The 17,802-nt window shown below is 38.4% G+C and overlaps 3 protein-coding genes and 1 pseudogene across 4 annotated transcripts; 3 read left to right on the top strand and 1 right to left on the bottom strand.

The window, feature by feature from the left end:
• The first annotated feature begins 1,024 nt into the window (after positions 1–1,024).
• Positions 1,025–6,381, top strand: LOC133745218 (ABC transporter A family member 7-like). The gene is made up of 19 exons (XM_062173250.1): positions 1,025–1,084; positions 1,166–1,307; positions 1,645–1,990; positions 2,087–2,169; positions 2,266–2,413; positions 2,526–2,645; positions 2,763–2,914; positions 3,048–3,209; positions 3,326–3,488; positions 3,578–3,703; positions 3,806–3,889; positions 4,002–4,378; positions 4,484–4,687; positions 4,817–4,926; positions 5,025–5,109; positions 5,219–5,347; positions 5,487–5,592; positions 5,714–5,802; positions 5,918–6,381. The coding sequence occupies exons 2-19, from the start codon at positions 1,233–1,235 to the stop codon at positions 6,200–6,202; spliced, it is 2,844 nt and encodes a 947-aa protein (XP_062029234.1). The 5' UTR covers positions 1,025–1,084; positions 1,166–1,232; the 3' UTR covers positions 6,203–6,381.
• A 64-nt stretch (positions 6,382–6,445) lies between these two features.
• LOC133745220 (pre-mRNA-splicing factor SPF27 homolog) lies at positions 6,446–9,435 on the bottom strand. Of its 2 annotated transcripts, none has more exons than XM_062173252.1 (7): positions 9,100–9,435; positions 8,849–9,015; positions 8,677–8,760; positions 8,184–8,253; positions 7,959–8,092; positions 7,827–7,875; positions 6,446–6,847 (listed from the first exon to the last, which is right to left on the bottom strand). In XM_062173252.1, the coding sequence occupies exons 1-6, from the start codon at positions 9,352–9,354 to the stop codon at positions 7,827–7,829; spliced, it is 759 nt and encodes a 252-aa protein (XP_062029236.1). In that variant the 5' UTR covers positions 9,355–9,435; the 3' UTR covers positions 6,446–6,847. The 2 variants fall into 2 exon arrangements, with proteins under 2 accessions (XP_062029236.1, XP_062029235.1); XM_062173251.1 differs by having other exon boundaries at positions 7,823–7,875.
• Positions 9,436–12,795: 3,360 nt separating this feature from the next.
• LOC133707219 (probable rRNA-processing protein EBP2 homolog) lies at positions 12,796–13,856 on the top strand (annotated as a pseudogene).
• Positions 13,857–16,856: 3,000 nt separating this feature from the next.
• Positions 16,857–17,483, top strand: LOC133746458 (expansin-A9-like). Its single transcript, XM_062174638.1, has one exon. It carries the CDS (start codon positions 16,971–16,973, stop codon positions 17,481–17,483), a length of 513 nt encoding a protein of 170 aa, XP_062030622.1. The 5' UTR covers positions 16,857–16,970.
• The last annotated feature ends 319 nt before the right edge of the window (positions 17,484–17,802 follow it).

Here is a 17,802-nt window from a genome sequence, read left to right on the forward strand (position 1 = left end):
GTCTTGGATCTCAAGAGAAGCTAACCGTGCAGCTGATGCAGCGGCCAAGCTAGCCAAAGTGAGGTTGTGCACTTTGTATTGGACTAATGGTCCTCCAACCTCCATGCAATTGGTTCTCACTAGTGATGGTCTTCCTGGTCCTCCTTAGTACTACTATTTATACCTATTGCATGTGTCTTGGCTTCTTTTGTCATAGACATTGGAACTTTTTTTTTTTGAACCTTTTGTTGTTCTGTGTATTTGGTTGTATGCTTTTTGCCTCTTGGCTATCAATAGATGAATTTCAGACCAAAAAAAAGTTGTGCTAACATAACTAAGAAACTACATGATCTAATAATTAAGTTCTTAAAATAGGGTGTCACGTGAAATTATAAGTTTAAGGGGCAATTTGTGAAAACCAAAAACACAGGTATAGAATTGTGATCTAAGGGTAGCTAGTAATCTAATTTTTCTGGTGTGCATGGTTAGAAGAGATTGGATTAATTGAAACCCTGGAGCTGGAAAGATATAATCTCTTATTTCAATTTACAACGATATATTAGTACACATTTACTCTTTTGGATTCAGGACGGGATGACAAACTCTCTTATAGGATACAAAACTAGGACCAATATCGACCGATTATAGATACAATAACACACATATAAGGGTTAGAAACTCGGTTCAACCTCTTCATCTTATGATTTTAGTTAGGTTATTTGATATGATGAAGATGAAGTTTCTTCAGCGGTCAATACATGTATCTAGCTAATAACCACCTCCTTCCTTCTCATCACGGATGTGATAAGATCCATCTTTAATTATTACAAAAAAAAAAAATTTACGAGCAAAAGGTCTATAAGATTATAAGGGAAAAAATATTTTAGCCTTAAACAAAAAAAGGAAATTTGTATTAATTGCTTGATTCTTTTAGTAGATATTATTCCCTATGAAACTAAGCAAGAACAACTTTAATGCGTAAAGGGTAGTTTGGGTAGTTCAAACATTCAGCAGTTACAGTCATTTACCAGCGCATTAAGTGATTTGGATACAGTGTATATATACATTGCTCATTCATACAAGAGGGTTCTTCAAATTATTTCAGGTACCAGTTTGATTTATTGTCTTTGTTCTTATAGTTCTTTTCGTATTATAATTTGAACTTTGTGTTGAATATCTTGTGTAGTGTGACAGACTCTAAATTTAAACTTCTTTGGTGTCAAGATAGAGGAGTAGTCTTGTTTTGGACATCAATGGCGCCGGAGCGTTCCGCTGCGAGCTTCTGGACTCAGTCCAATGCCTTGCTCAGAAAGAGCTTAACATATCAGGTCTTTCTTTCCTTTTATCCTTCTGTTCAACTGCGCTAGCATTAGAAGATTGGAGTGGCAACGTAGGAATTTTCTCTTATAGTTGAGGGTGTTGATGAAGAAGCTCGCAAGCCAGCTTCTTTTGCTTGCTTGTCCACTTGTCTTAAATTTCTCTGAAACAATTCGTCTAATACTTTTGTCTTAAACTCTTTGCACATCTCTTGCTCCTCCGCTTTTAATGGCTAAACAGGAAATTGAGAGGAGCAATTTTCCTTCACTGTTCAATGATCTAAATCTGTTGCTTCATTATTTTATCTTGATGATATATGATCATAATATGTTTGTGTTCATTTTGCAGAAAAGAAACATCCGCTCCAATATCATGCTGGTTTTAATACCCTTTTTCTTCATCCTCATTTTGGCTGCCCTCCAAAGTCTGCAGAAGAATGTGAACAAACAGTTATCAAAACCCGATTGTGGATCTTCAGACCAATTTGATCTAACTTTATCTTGTCCCATACCTCAGCCTCAAGAATGGGCTCCATTGTTGCAGTTACCATCTCGAGATTACCGTGCAGTAAGAAGTAACTTTCTTCTATCTGACTTGCCAGATGAGTCATGCCGGAGTAGGAATGATGAAAGAGGCTACTCCTCCTGCCCGGTAACACTACTTCTTACTGGGAATAATCAGTCTTTAGGAGAAAGTACGTACCAAAATAATTACATGTTTTAATTGATTATTTTGTGTTTGGTTGTTAATTGCCTCATTAGTGGTTTTCTGATGTGCATTTGTTACACAGCTCTGGCTGGAAATATGTTGTTGAATTCTCCCCCGCCGAAATCCGCTGGTGATGGCATGGAATATATAGCGCATAATGTCATGGTGATTATTTGCCAATATTTCTCATTTTGATTACATACTGTAGTTGGTAAATGTTGGATCATTGATTTGTGTTGCAATATGTTTATAAATGTTAAGGGTTCGGATTCCTCACCTCAAGAGAACATGTTTCATGACTATGACTGGTCTAAGGATGTTGTGACCATCTATAATGTGCAGCGCCACTGCTCACCAAATTCTTCATTCTATCTTCCAGTTCGAGAAGCAAGTTTGCAACCAAAAATATGTACGTGACTGCATAAAATGATAAACACAGTAGTTCTTCAGCTTCGTTGTGTGCAGTACATTATGCTAAACAATTTTCTTTACCTAACTATGCTGTCTTCGATCGAATCTAGTTGTTGAATGCGTTGAAGGTTTGCCTTTGTGGCGCAATACTTCTACCAAAGTAAACAATGAGCTATATAGAGGTTACAGAAATGGGAATTCAGAGGGGAAGATTAATGAAGTACTTGGAGGTACTGCTAACATTCTACTTACTAATTGTTTGATGTGATGAATATATCAATATGTGATAGTATCATTTAGGGGCAAAAGTACTACTGACACTCATAGTGTGTTTTCTTGCAATGCAGCCTATGATTTCTCCAACTCAGATAAGAATAATTTCAATGTGAGCGTATGGTACAATTCAAGCTTGAAATCTGGAGATGATGATGTTGGCGAGGTGCTGAGCGGGGCTGGAAGTGATTCTAAATTGTTGCGGCTTCCACGTGCAGTGAATCTGGTATACACAGTTACACACACACACAAGCGCATCGTTTGGCTTTTTTGGTTTTTGTGTTTAACTTCCCTGTTCTGCTAGGAATGAGTAATCTATTTTCGTACTTATTTGTAAATTTTATTTCAATTATTCACAGGCCTCCAGTGCCTACCTACAGTTCTTGAAAGGTTTTGGAACAAATATGCTGCTTGATTTTGTCAAAGAAATGCCCCTGCAGGAAACCCCATTCCAGATGCCAGATATTGCCTCTATGATTGGTCCACTCTTCTTTACATGGGTTATCTTACTGCTCTTCCCTGTGAGAGCATTCACTGCTTTTCCATAAATATTAATTAGCTACAAGCTTACAACTACTTATGCTATCAAGTAGAGTTTCCCTTAATTTCTTATTAAGCTTCCCAATTTGACTTGAAGGTTGTGATGAAGTCGCTGGTGTACGAAAAACAACAAAAACTCAGAATCATGATGAAAATGCATGGACTTGGTGATGGACCCTATTGGATGATTTCCTATGCCTATTTTCTTACAGTATCTGTAGTGTACATGCTATGTCTTGTTATATCTGGCTCACTTATCGGTATGTATGTACTGGTGTTCTCGCTAGTCTAGGTTCACTTAACTTGTGTACATTTAATTAAATAATTAGTTGATGATGACTTGTTACAGGGTTAAAAATTTTCAGACTACATGACTACACCATCCAGTTTGTTTTCTACTTCTTATATATGAATTTGCAAATAGCGATGGCTTTTCTAGCAGCTGCATTGTTCTCCAACGTTAAGGCTTGTTCAGGTTTGATCATCATGTCCATATCTTTGTATATTGATTCAGTGCATTTCCTAATATGTAAGTAGGCTATCTTTTGCATTGACATGATTGCTTGGATGATTACAGTTATAGGTTACATATTGGTCTTTGCAACCGGGCTTTTTGGTTCAGAACTTTTTCAAGCCTTTATAGAAGATCCATCATTCCCTAGTAAGTGGAAATACCCGTTGGTGAAAATGACATATTTTGTCACTTAATCTGCTTTTCTTCAATGCTCTTTTTTTATTTTTTATTTTTTTTACCTATTCTTGTGCGTATGTAGGATACTGGATCATTGTTCTTGAGTTGTATCCTGGCTTGTCTCTGTATCGTGGGTTATATGAGTTTGCAGAATTCACCCCTGAAGCAAGTACTGTGGGGACTGTTGGGATGCGATGGGGAAATTTGAGACACAGCAAGAGTGGGATGAGAGAAGTCTTTATTGTCATGTTTGTGGAGTGGTTTGTGCTGATTTTTGTTGCATATAACTTGGATAAACTTACATCATCTGTAAGTGGAAAAAGTCCTCTATTTTTCTTGCAAAGCTGCTTTGGAAAGAATAAAGAACATTCCTCATCTCTTAGGAGTGGGACGCCTAGTGCACAATGGCAGGGATCTACAGTTTCTATTCAGATGGACAAACCTGATGTTACTCAAGAGGTAAATGTTACTTATCTGAATTTTGTTGTCACTCATATGAATCAAAATGAATAGTTGCATAGCTATACATTGCATTCCCCTTACAATTGCTCAATTTATTTGCAGATGGAGAAGGTTGAGAGTTTGCTATTGGATCAAGATAGTACAAGTCACGCGATCATCTGCCATGACCTGAAAAAGGTGTATCCAGGAAGAGATGGAAACCCTGAGAAGTTTGCAGTGAAAGGGTTATCTCTTGCTTTGCCACGAGGGGAATGCTTTGGCATGCTTGGTCCCAATGGTGCAGGGAAGACCTCTTTTATTAGCATGGTAAAGTACTATATCAGTTATTCATGGAATAACTGAACTCTCTAAATCTTAAATTATTTAACGACTAGTTACAGCTATCTAGTTTAATCAGTTAATTGCATTTAACCTCTGTTTTCTGTCGACATGCAGATGATTGGTCTGACAAAACCAAGCTCTGGTGCGGCATATGTTCATGGTATGGACATTTGGACTCAGATGGATGAAATATATACCAGCATGGGTGTTTGTCCACAGCACGAGTAAGCCAGCCAAGATACTGCAATCAATTAATATTTTTTTTTTTTTGGGTTCTTTTCATTATTTGAAATGAATTTCATGCTTTTCGGATATTTTTTAGCTTACTATGGGAGAGCCTGACTGGAAGGGAGCATTTGCTGTTTTATGGCAGACTTAAGAATCTCAAAGGTTCTGCCTTAATAGAAGTAAGTCATCATGTACATTCTAACTCGATTCTTACATAGAGATATATTCTCATTGTAAACTGTTACATCTTAAGCTTAATTTGTTTACCTGATTCTGTTTGCTGATCAGGCTGTGGAAGAGTCTTTGAAGAGTGTGAATCTGTTCTATGGTGGAGTTGCTGACAAACAGGCTGGGAAGTATAGTGGAGGTATGAAGAGAAGGCTTAGCGTTGCAATTTCACTCATAGGGGATCCGAAGGTATGTCTTAAGTTGCTGCTCTATCTCTTAAGTTTGACTACTCTGATCTCTGGCCATGTAGATGTTAGTCATTGTTCTCCTAGAAAACCAGATACATGCTACTTGTTGCAATAATTATACTCTGAAATTTTGTACGCAGGTTGTTTACATGGATGAGCCTAGTACTGGACTAGATCCAGCTTCAAGAAACCATCTATGGAATGTTGTAAAGGCGGCGAAACAGGACCGAGCAATCCTCTTAACCAGTTCTGTCCTCCTCGATCTCCCAATCTTATTATTTGTCACTGTATGAATTGTCAATGAATGATATTGCCTGTATAAGTTAATTTCACTAATAAAGCAAGCTTGTTTGCATATGATGTTCAGCACATTCCATGGAAGAGGCAGAGGTTCTCTGTGATCGACTAGGAATTTTTGTAGATGGCAGATTGCAGTGTATTGGAAATCCGAAAGAGGTAAATCATACTCGATAAGTTTATCTCTTATATTTTATTTTTAACTACAATACAGTAGAATCTTTTACGTCTTCTGATCTAAACTCATTTCCCCACCATCCTTCACTCACCGCAGCTGAAGGCTAGATATGGAGGATCGTATATCTTCACAATGACCACAAGTGGGGATCATGAGGAAGAAGTGGAGAAGATGGTTCGGACGATCTCACCCAACGCCAACAAGGTATACCGACTCTCAGGGACACAGAAGTTTGAGCTGCCCAAAAATGAGGTCACTATCGCCCATGTCTTCCAAGCTGTGGAGGCTGCAAAGCGGCAATTCACAGTGTTCGCTTGGGGTCTCACTGACACTACTTTGGAGGATGTCTTCATCAAGGTTGCTACAACCGCTTCACAGTAGTGTTCGCCCATACTACATGACAGAATCCAAGCGTAATGTTAATATGAAATGATTGATGCAACATCTAGGAGAAACTAGAGAGTAGACACAGTTTACACCATAAACCTTAAACCTTATTATGGTTTTCAAATGTTGGCTCTCTTTTGACCATAAGAATGATTTCATGCGTTTAGATTGTACCACATCTCTCTGGCTCATCCTCTTTAACTGAGTTATGCCACTGAATCTACTGAGATGTCAAAGTAACAAAAGCACTACATTTCGTTAAATGAATTATAAAAGCACTTAAATACAATGTGCAACCATATTCTGCTTCCTACAAGGATACTGAAGTTGGCAAGCCAGAATATTAATACCTCATGTATCATGGCTTTTTTACAAGACTAAATGTAGACAACAGCTTGAACTCGGGATCCATTTAGAATAAGTTCCGGGAAAGATTTACTCTAATGGAGCTCTGCTCTTTGAGATCATTACAGCTAAATTTGGACAAATCCAAGTAAAATAATTATCAAATCGTATTGGATTCCAACTGGAACTAGGAAAAACCACCGAGTAAGCCAGTAACATATCAGCCACTCATCCGGAAAGATGGATCCATTCCAGCTGCGTGAATTGGAGCACTTCCAGGTCTTCATGCAGAACCTGTTTACAATTCCAATGGTGAAATAAGGCTGTCAGACTGTATATCCTCATATTAGTGCTTCTTCAAAAACTTGTCTTATTCTAACTTAAGTAACGTGTGGTAGCACTGCTCCATTTAAGGCAGAAGTCATTAAAATCAACTAAGGTCATAGTAGCAGTTTGGTACTCATAAGAAGCATGTAATAAGTAATTATACTCATCATGACGCTTCAAATGCAAACCGAGGCCAACTTCCAATATTAAGCAATTCAGAGCCATAAGCCTTTCATGAATTTTACACTTCTGTATTTCTGACAAGCAAAAAAGAACAAGAAGAGGTTTCTGTGGAGTTGGCATAGAAAAACCTTAAATAGAAACATAGCCAAGTTGTTAGGTGATAACAAAAAACCAACTTCTGTTTTGGCATTGTGGTCCTGGACTGCTAATGGGATCTAGGGAGACTTTTTTCACACTACGTAAAAGTTATTCATTAAATTCGCAACGGATGAGCCACAACAATGTACCACATAGGCATGACCTAGACATCTAACATATATTACATAAGAGTTCTCATGTTCTGGTAGAAAAAGTATCATCATACACAATATCATCGTACCATTTATGAATATAAGGTGCTATTTTCCGAACGGCTCGCTTAAGGAAAGAAATGAAATAGAAAGAATCAATTCTTCAAGATTTGGAACCACACTTGTAAGGTTGGATAGGTTGGACAGGTCCATTCATTGGAACAGCAAACAATCAATTCTTCAAGATTACATTTGAAACCCAATGAGAAAATGAAGGAAAGAATTCTCACATGAAAATGAAGGAACATAATATTACATATCATTTCTGAACCCTATGTCAGCACATATGACATTTTTTTTCCTTGAAAGGGCAACAATATGACATAACACCACTGAATTTTATTAAAAAACAGACATATAATGACAGAGTTATAGCATCAAATCTAAATCAAATGCCATATAAGCATACCTACTCATTCAGAATTCAACGGGCCATTCTCCATTGGTTTTAAGTCCCAACCTCTGAAATCAGTAATTACTAATTAGCGGCCAAACTAGTAAATCCATGAGAGAGAAAACACACCAGAAAGGAAAAGGCGGATTACCTCTCTGCAGCTTCCTTTTTGAGTTCATCTATATAATTTTCAATTTTAGCACATGCGGCTTGAATTTCTATGTTTTTCAGAGAAAGTTCCTTCCATTGCGCAGATAAAGCATTAAGCTCATATGCAGTGTTTTGCTGCTCAACAATGAAGTTTAAATTTACCAGATCAAACTACAAGAAAGCATTTAGATCAAATAAGGGATGGTACATAAGGAAGTTAAATCACCTGATGTTCTTTCCTTTCACGATTCACGGTTCCAATCATTTGAGAGCGTTCATGAGTTAATTTCTGCAATCTGCACAGATCAATGCAATTGTAAATAAGAGCATGGACATGATATCAAGTACTATCAAATGCATTTTTCAATAGAACTAATATTTGTTTGCACAATCAAATTAAACTTCAATATGTCATATCTAAGTAAGTGACACACTCATCCAGAGAATACTCATGGTCTAGGAAACTAAGAAAATATCCATCCTAAACACAAACTTGTATCTCATATCATATGTGACGATGCATTTTGAATATAATCGAGAATACTCGGGCACTTGTGAACAAATGTACATTTCTATATCAGCACAAACAGATGGGTATGATATACAAGTATATGGTGCATCATTACACTACTAGTCTTAGAACTACAGAATCAGTTGCTTCACTATGATCAAGTAAATCCAAAAGTCCATCTTCTTTATATAAAAACTGGCAAACAAACCTCGACAAAAGCGATTGCAATACATTGTTGTACTGAATCCAGGCATCAGGGCCATACTTATCCATCAGCTCCAAATTCTCCAACCTGAAAACCGGTCACTCAATCCATCACAATCCAAGTCACACAAATAAATACACAATCCAAGGCATTCATATTGATACGCATTGCCTACCTGACGACATTGTGCTGCGAAAAGCACTGAGCTTTCTGAAGAGCCTGTCTCCAAGCAGCTTCATCAGTCCTCTTCGGCATCTCCGCTTTATCTCTGGAGAAATCAAGAACCACGGGAGGCTTGGAAGCTCTCACGCGGTCGTACTCTCTCGCCAGAACTGGATTATTCTGAGATAAACCAAATTTTCACGACTATTTGAAACCCTAGGAGATAATTTGAAATTTGAAACCCTATGTGTGTGTGTGACTGACCTTGAAATTGGGCTTGGCGAGTGGAGGCAAGTCTTTGAGGAAATCGGCGGGCTTTTTGGCGCTGCGACGGAGCTCTTCCTCCACCATGAGGTCGACCTCTCTCTTGACGGCTGCGCTGGCGTAGTAGTCTTCGTCGATGTACGGCAAGGCGTCGATGATCTCGGCGTTGGTTAAGGGGCCCGGCCACGACGGACCTTGCGGCGGAGCTTCTAACATTAAGATTTCGTTGCTGGCGGTGGAGGTGGTGTTCGCCATTGTTGTGAGCTGTGTGAGGTATCGGAGAGAGAGAGTCTGGGGATTTTGAGAGAGCCGCTGCGCGCCGTTTGAACCCGACCCGTTTTGTTTTTTATAGTTGTCTAATGGGCTTTCAAGTAAGGCACATTCATTCTTGTCTTATATGGGCTGGCCCAAACCCAACTGTGGAACTTATCTTTGATTTTTTTTTTTTTCGAATAAGATTGATTTCATTAGTAATCAAGCCATGAAAACAGGTCAAAGTTTAACAGAACTTAAAGTTTAACAGAACTTACATGAAGAACCCCGGAACAAACCGGATAACCTATCTACGCCACAACTAAACTCTTTAAAGTCTAAAGAGACGCTCGCTGAACTGCAAGCCTAAAACTAAGTAGGAATAATCTCGCTCTCTAAGGAAAATATATTCATATAGTCTAATATGCTAATCACGCAATTGCGGTATAAATATCAACTAGAAACATCTTAGAAAAGCCTATAGAAATTATCCCTACTCCGAAAAGCTTGAGTCCAGAATGTCTAAAAGCCTAGAGAACTCTAGTCCCTCCCCTTTGGGGTTGGAACCAGCACCATCTTCAGCCTCCTCAGTAGCCAACAACCTCGACAATAGGTTGCTCCTCGGGCTCTTCTTGAAGGTCTGTAGCCCCTATCCAGATTTGAGCCTCTCACTAGGCCCAGTTACCACCAGCGGCCCACAGAAAGAAGCCTCAAGCCCAGTCACCTGCACGGGCCCATATGCTCCAACCAGCCCAATTAAAACAACGGTCAACCCTAGTTAAAAACTAGGGTTTCCTGCCGGTTTTTCCGGAAGTGGTTCTTACCCGCAGCTTGTCGCCGCATACATCACCAGCCAGCCCTAACCCCTAGGGCTGGGCATAACCGAATCACATACGGTTTTCCGACCGTTTCGAACCGAAAAAATCGGTTCGGTTTCCGAACCGAATTAAGAAGGGAAAAAACCCTTATTTTCCGAACCGAAACCGACTGTATGCGGGTCGGAATCGGTGTTGAACTTGTTTCCGACCGGTTGACAACCGACCCGACCGAATTTCCTAATATATATTAAAAATATATAATTTATATTATGTGTCAATATTTGATTGGTTTTATTTTTTCTTTCAGTACACCTTACCTCACTAAATCTATTCATCTAAAAGAAAACCTAATACCCGATACCGATCTCACTCATCTCAGATCTCACTTTCTCTCGAGTCGCTTTCTCTCAACACAGGCGATCTGCCGATCTCAGTCTCTACGAACGAACACCACGGATCTCCATTTCTTATCCTTGTATGAAGTTTATTGTTTGTTATGAACGTCAGTTTTCTAATGACTATTTGCATATATTTTTTAGTTTTATTTTGTCTAATACATGTTCTTTTATCTGTTTTCTTTTTCTTGAACTAGAATCAGGGGTTACTCAGGTGGCATCTGATGAATGAACTGCTTGTGATGATGGCATGATGAGTTGAGCTGCTGAAGGCCTATTTTTTATGGCAACAATGTTTTTTTTTTCCTACAATGCTAGCTATTCGGTTTGTAATAACTTAACTTATTTAGCTTCATTGCTTTGAACTTACTTGAGAGACTAATGTTGGACACTTGAACTGCTTAGTGATGTCTAAAATTTTAGGTTTGATCATTTGCAGGTTTGATTCGTTTGAATTGCTTAGATTTGGGTCCAAGTCTTTTGCAGGTTTGAATTTTGAAATGGTTATCATTTGCTGCATGTTTGTCTGTGATGGTGATGCATTTGCAGGTTTGAAATGTTGATAACATAATATGATGATTGATGCATTTGCAGATGTGTTGAGTTATGATGTTATCATGTTATGAGTTATGGTTGAAATTTTAGGTTATCATCCATTCATGCTTAGATTTTGCAAGTTTGAGTGCTTGGATTTGAATAATGTTTGTAATGTTAGTGTGCTTAGATTTTGCAAGTGCTTGGATTTTGTGATGCTTCTTTTCACGTTTGTGAAAGACTGAAAGTGAAAATAGACTGAAAAAGTCATTATGGGCTGAAAATTGACTATAATATGCCTAGAAATAATATTTCACATTGGGCTTGAAAATGAAAATTTGGGCCCATAATAAAACCGAAACCGACCCGCCCCGATTCCAGAATTCGGCCCAACTGAATTTTCGGCCCAGCTAGCAACAATATGGTGTTCGGTGTCAAAAATGGTATTTCTGATTGGATCGGTTCGACTTCGGTTTGGGCCTGAAACCGACCCGACCCGACTATGCCCAGGCCTACTAACCCCGGCCCAGCCACCGCCGGCGCTATAGAGACCCGGCTCGGCTCTCTTGCTGTCGTCACAGATCGCTAAAGACCTGCTCCATCACAACCCGAGTAGGGTTTGTTTCGGCCCGACGCCACCATCGGTGCCTCCAGCTGCTCAAACCTGATCCCCTCGGTCAAACGACGCCGGCCCATGACGCAGAGCCCAAACTCCTCGAAAGCTGCAGGCGCGGACACCAATGTCGCAGTTCCGACACGAACCGCCAAACCAAGTCCAAAAACACCACCCTCAGCCAAGAATCGCCTCAACCGGAGCCTTCGAGAAACTGGGTCGAGATCCTAATGCCGTTGTAGAAGAAACCACGACCTCTCCATGCCCACGCCGCCGTCATCTCACCTCTGCCTAGTCTGGAGAGCACGAGGCTCACTGCCGCCATCACGAAATCGAACTTTCGCCTCACCGAGTAGCTCTACAAGTTTCGGAGACCCTCTCTCTATCTCGAAGGGTTAATTTGGAACTTATCTTTGATTAGTCAAAACCAAACAGAAAAAAATTATTTTGTCGAAAGATTTAAAAAAAAAAAAAAAAAAAAACTCTTGGATTACTTGTTTTCATTATGGTAAACCCTATATTAAGATTGTCAATGGGGTACATATGTTGATCATCTAGTTACAAATTTGGTTCCGACTGTTTTCCGTTTTTACTCACGTAGGTCTTGTGCTTGGCCCATTAGAGGAGTTATAAATTGTGATCTAATCTGACATGTTTATTTCGTTTATGAAATGGCTTATGCATGTTTTCACCAAGAAATTGTGTTGTGCATATGTAATCATATTAATGATAATTAGTCGAGTAGCTTACAAGTTGATAAATATTTATAGTTTACAATTATTGGTGAACTGAAATTGTGTTGTGCATATGTAATCATATTAATGATAATTAGTCGAGTAGCTTACAAGTTGATAAATATTTATAGTTTACAATTATTGGTGAACTGAGTTATTGAGTTCATTTTGATTGATACATTGAGAGTTAAAGTTTGAAATGGTTAAGATATTGAGGCTTGTGGATATAATTGGAAACTTACATCTAACACTGAATTGAGCAAACATATCCTCCTAAAATATGGTAAAATTTTGAATATTTTAACAAATTATGTTATTTGCAATAACAACTTTCCATGTTAGATAGGGTTTTATCAAAGGTTTTAGAAGAGGTCGCAGTAGTTCAAAGATTTAAGAGATGGCTGTATCTAAGAAAGAATCGATGCTGGTTAACGAGGAGGAACTGGAAGACGATAGTGATATGGGGGACGATGTGTCTGAGTCAGAATTGGAACAAGAATCAGAAGAGGAATCTGAAGAGGAAGGAGATGTGAGATTGGCTGAACCCTCCCAGAATGCTACATACAACAGAGATGGTCTATTAGAGAAGCTTGGAGATATGAGCTGGCCTGAGAATGCTAAATGGGTGGACAGGCTTACGTTGGATATTGAGCAAGAGCAACCAGTGGATGTGAATGATGACCTGACAAGGGAGCTTGCGTTTTATACACAGGCTCTAAATGGAACGAGGATGGCCTTTGAGAGGCTTCAGTCGATGGGGCTTCCATTTCTGAGACCTGAGGACTACTATGCAGAAATGGTGAAGTCCGATTCCCACATGGAGAAAGTGAAGAGCCGGCTTTTGGTGGAGAAGAAGAACATGGAGGAAGCTGATGAGAGAAGGAAGGCCAGAGAGGCCAAGAAATTGTCTAAAGAGATTCATAACCAGAAGTTGAAGGAGAGAGCTAAGCAGAAAAAGGAGTCTATTGAGTCTGTGCAGAAGTGGAGGAAGCAGAGGCAGCAAAGTGGGTTTGCTGGGGGCGGGTGACAAAGGAAGCGAGTTGGATTTGGCCTTTGAAGATGGGAAACCATTTGAGAAGTCAAGTAATAAGAGGCCTGGCGTAGCTCCCGGAGATCGGTCTGGAGGGAAGGCAAAATATGCTGGAAAGGGGAAGTAGCCAAAGAAGAGAGAAATCAAGGATTCCAAGTTTGGATTTGGTGGGAGGAAAGGTTCCAGGAAGCAAAATGTCGCTGAAACCACCAACGATTTGAGAGGCTTCAATAAAGAAGATGGTTTCTCAAAAAATAAGAAAAGGAAGAAATGATTTGTAACTCTATGATTTTGTGGTTTTGTTTCTCTTTATGGTAAGGGCTTGCCTGTGTAGCCTATTAATTTTTAGTGTTGATTGACTTGATTCTAATACAAGTGAACTTTTAAGGTCAAAAAAAAAAAAAAAAACTTTCCATGTTAGATAACCATGCATATTTTGATACCCATGATATTTGGAATTTTGAGTTATCCAAGAATGCTAGTTTTTGTTGCCTTGCCATATTCAATTGGTTTCTCCAACATCTTACAACAAGTGAACAAACATAGATATGAAACCAATCTAACTAGACATAGCTTTGTGAACTTGGGAAGAGAAAGGTTTCAGGGCAACCAAACCAATCAGTGGCAAACCATTTTCATACAGCTTTCATGAGCTTTCTCATTCTCTTACTGTGATACTAGCTGGTCCGTTTTGGGTGATGCCTGCTGTCATGGCATCTAAGACTGTTCTTCTTGTGATAAAGTCATTTTTGAACAAATTAAAGATAACTGATACTTGTTGAGAAGACGTTCTGCAAGGCATTATATGCATCAATCACTACCAAATAAAATATAAATCTATGGGGTATTTAGAATCGGTCGAAAATCTTCTCAAAAACAAATGGATTCTATATGATCATATTTGTATTTCATTCCATTATCTCTATAATGAAGCTAAATAATTGAGAGCATTAATCTTGGAGGGGCAGAGATGAGATCATGCTATATATGATTTTAGGGTTAAATACTGTTTACTCCCTATACTTATAGGGTTTCATCGTTTCAGTCCCTGACCTTCGAATTTCACCTAAAAAGTCCCTGAACTCCCAATTTCCTCCCAATTGGTCCCTGCCGTCAAGCATCCGTCAAAAACTCCGTTATCTTCCCCTAAAAAGTCTATTATACCCTCATTTACTTAAAAAATATATATATATTTCTCTTCCTCCCTTTTTTTTATTATTATTTTTTTTTCTTTTTACCTTTTCTTCTTCCGGCTCTCTCACCTCCTTTTGTTCATCTCCTCATCAAGATGGTTCCAATCCACAGACCTTCAAGAGGTCAAATGAAAAAAAGAAATAAAAGAGAGAGAGAAGATAAATTTTTTTAAAAAAAAGTAAGTGAGGGCATAATAATCATTTTCGGCAACTTTAACAGAAAATTTTGACGGCAGGGACCAATTGGGAGGAAATTGAGAGTTCAAGGACTTTTTAGGTGAAATTCGAATGTCAGGGACTGAAACGATGAAACCCTATAAGTATAGGGAGTAAACAGTATTTAATCCATGATTTTATTATCGTTGCAAATAATGATTCAAAAATTCTGTAAATTTATGATATACAAGTTAACCGTTCACTTATTCAAAAAAAGGTTAACCGTTCACAAATTTACGCAAGTGATCCATTGAGGTTGTTGAGAAACTTAAGGTAATGGACTGGCCAAGTAAATCTAAGTCGTATGATTTGGTCAGATTTGTTGAAACTAATCATGTAAACTAAGTAGAATTTAGTCATATGAAAAATATTGAAATACAATGAAATTAGTTGCATTTCAAACTCTTCTTTAACTAATCTACAATGCTAATGCACTCATTATGTGTTAGATAATCATGCAATACTGCTAATTTGCTTGTTCATAGCTATTCCGACTAATATTTTCTCTTAAGCTAAGATGGTCGGTCTCATATTCTATTAGTATTATGTAAATTATGGCTGATCTTAACCTTAGGCATAGATGTAGTTGGTCGATTGTAAGCGGTGTTAGCGGTTAACATGCTACTATATATCTATCAGATATAGACAGTAGGAAATAATCAAAACTTAAGAGACAGAAAAGTTAACTAAACTAAATATGCCTATTCAAATGCTTTTATCAAAGCATGCATTTCTAAACAGGATTACTTGCAAGTATGTCTAGTTTTTATGCAATGCAATACTCTTTTGCGGATCATATTGGTTCCTCCAACATCTCGTAACAAAAAGATACATATGAAAACCTTTGATTCTTATGAAAAAAAAAAAAAAACAAAACAAAAAAATTGATAAGATAGAATTAGTTCTTGTTGCATGAACTAATTCTTCTTGCAAGTTAACCTAGCAGGTTTTAGGGACAATCAAACTAATAATGGACTGTATTTTAGCCAATTTTTCATGTAATTTTCATGAATTTTCGCATTCTCTTATGTGTGACACCAAGTCACAGTTCTAGGAGAGGCTAGTCATGGCCACCAATCGTCTTCCTGCTGGGAGTTCATTCATAACAATTTTGCTTCCAAATCAATGTCTTGACGAATACCCCTGGAATGAAGCTAAACAGTCGAGTAGCTTTTGGTGTAGATTAAGCTATGAATTTATCATCATAGCAAATGGTTTAGAAATTGTGTCATTACATTGTAAATTAAGGTCATAGGTTTGATTCTCACTTATATATGTAAGGGTGGGATGGGCTAAAGAAAAATAAATAAATAAATAAATGTAAGAAACTGCAAGTGAGTTCATTAACTAATCCAAATTGTGTCATAAATTTGTTTTTCATAGTTAAAAGTTATATGTGAATGGAAAAAATCAAATTCATTAGTCTGTTGAAGTTGTTGAGAAACTTAAGCCCATGGATATAGGTAATGCAGTAAAATATATCAGTCACATCTAGTAGGATTCAGTCAAAAATTTGAAACTTTTTCCTGAACTCAATAAGTAGATCAATGGAATCGGTTGGATTTCAGACTTTCCCTTTAACTAATCACCGATGCTAATGCGTTCTCATATGTTATAAGCATGCAATGCTGCTAATTTTCTTGTTCACAGTTAAACCGTGACTAACATTTTCTCTTGAGCTAAGATGGCTAGTCTCCGGTCCTGTTTCGTCATAGTCATGATTGTTCTCAACCTAGGCATGGCTGCCGCCGGTCTCTCTCTTAAGCGTGGTTGGCAGCATGCTACTGCAACGTTTTACGGCGACATGAATGGTGATGAAACCTTGCGTAAGTCCTTAATCCACTAATACCTCTTTACTCCACATATTTGTTGTTTACTTTTCATCTTGCAATGTAGGAAAATGAAATAGGAAAAGTTTACCAAATCATATACCTCTTGAACTACACTTATGTAGATCGAAATTTTTTCCGCAGAGGGAGCTTGTGGATATGAAAATGTTATTGAAGAAGGATACGGCCTTCAAACCACAGCATTAAGCGAGGCATTGTTCAACAAAGGACGTACTTGCGGAGCTTGTTTCCAAATAATGTGTTTTAACTCTTCAGAATGGTGCAAAAAAGGTGCAGGCGCAATCCGGGTCACAGCTACCAACTACTGCCCTCCAACCTACGATGAGGAAGCTCCTTGGTGCAACCCGCCTCGCAAGCACTTTGATCTATCCATGCCTATGTTCTTGAACATTGCAGAATACAAAGCAGGAATTGTCCCGGTTGTCTATCGCCGAGTTAAGTGCCGCAAGAGTGGTGGTATCAAGTTCGTGTTTAAGGGAAATGAAGGTTGGTTGCTTGTGCTAGTGTACAATGTTGGTGGTGCTGGACAGGTTGTTGATGTGAAGATAAAGGGTTCTCAGACTGGTTGGATACAAATGGAACGTAATTGGGGCGTAAACTGGCAGGTATCGGATGATACCGTGCAGAAGTTACAGGGCCAGAGCTTGTCTTTCCAAGTTACCACAAGGGATGGTAGAATGGTGCAGTCCGACAATGTCGCCCCGAAGGATTGGCAATTGGGGAAGACATATGAGGGAAGAAACTTCTAGTAATCTGCATCAACACAGATGCTGCAGTTGGGTTTAGGGTTTAGGTTTAGTTCATCATGCTGCAGTCGTTTCTGAGACAATTAGGATTCTTTTAATTGTCGAACTAGCAGATTGTAACTTTGTTATCAACTTTCATGTACTAGTTCTTGTACTTTTGAGGTTTTAGATGAACTAGCAGGATCTGAGATTCATTTGCGGTCTCCAAGTTGATCCATACTCGTATGTTTTACTTCATTATAGATAGACTTTATGCTCCAAAAAGCTGAAAGATTATATATGCAAAGATCAGGTCAGCATCATTACCTTCGATACTATTAAT

This window comes from Rosa rugosa, chromosome 4 (genome assembly GCF_958449725.1).
Source record: "Rosa rugosa chromosome 4, drRosRugo1.1, whole genome shotgun sequence".
Classification (NCBI taxonomy): domain Eukaryota; kingdom Viridiplantae; phylum Streptophyta; class Magnoliopsida; order Rosales; family Rosaceae; genus Rosa; species Rosa rugosa.

Bases quoted from the DNA above. Each gene is read 5' to 3' on its own strand.
- LOC133745218 (XM_062173250.1), top strand. From the start codon at position 1,233: ATGGCGCCGGAGCGTTCCGCTGCGAGCTTCTGGACTCAGTCCAATGCC. The intron at 1,308-1,644 runs GTCTTTCTTTCC...TTCATTTTGCAG, and splicing joins GAAAGAGCTTAACATATCAG to AAAAGAAACATCCGCTCCAA. The intron at 5,348-5,486 runs GTATGTCTTAAG...TTTTGTACGCAG, and splicing joins CACTCATAGGGGATCCGAAG to GTTGTTTACATGGATGAGCC.
- LOC133745220 (XM_062173252.1), bottom strand. From the start codon at position 9,354: ATGGCGAACACCACCTCCACCGCCAGCAACGAAATCTTAATGTTAGAA. The intron at 9,016-9,099 runs GTCAGTCACACA...GGTTTATCTCAG, and splicing joins TCGCCAAGCCCAATTTCAAG to AATAATCCAGTTCTGGCGAG. The intron at 8,761-8,848 runs GTAGGCAATGCG...ACCGGTTTTCAG, and splicing joins TCGCAGCACAATGTCGTCAG to GTTGGAGAATTTGGAGCTGA.
- LOC133746458 (XM_062174638.1), top strand. From the start codon at position 16,971: ATGTGTTTTAACTCTTCAGAATGGTGCAAAAAAGGTGCAGGCGCAATC.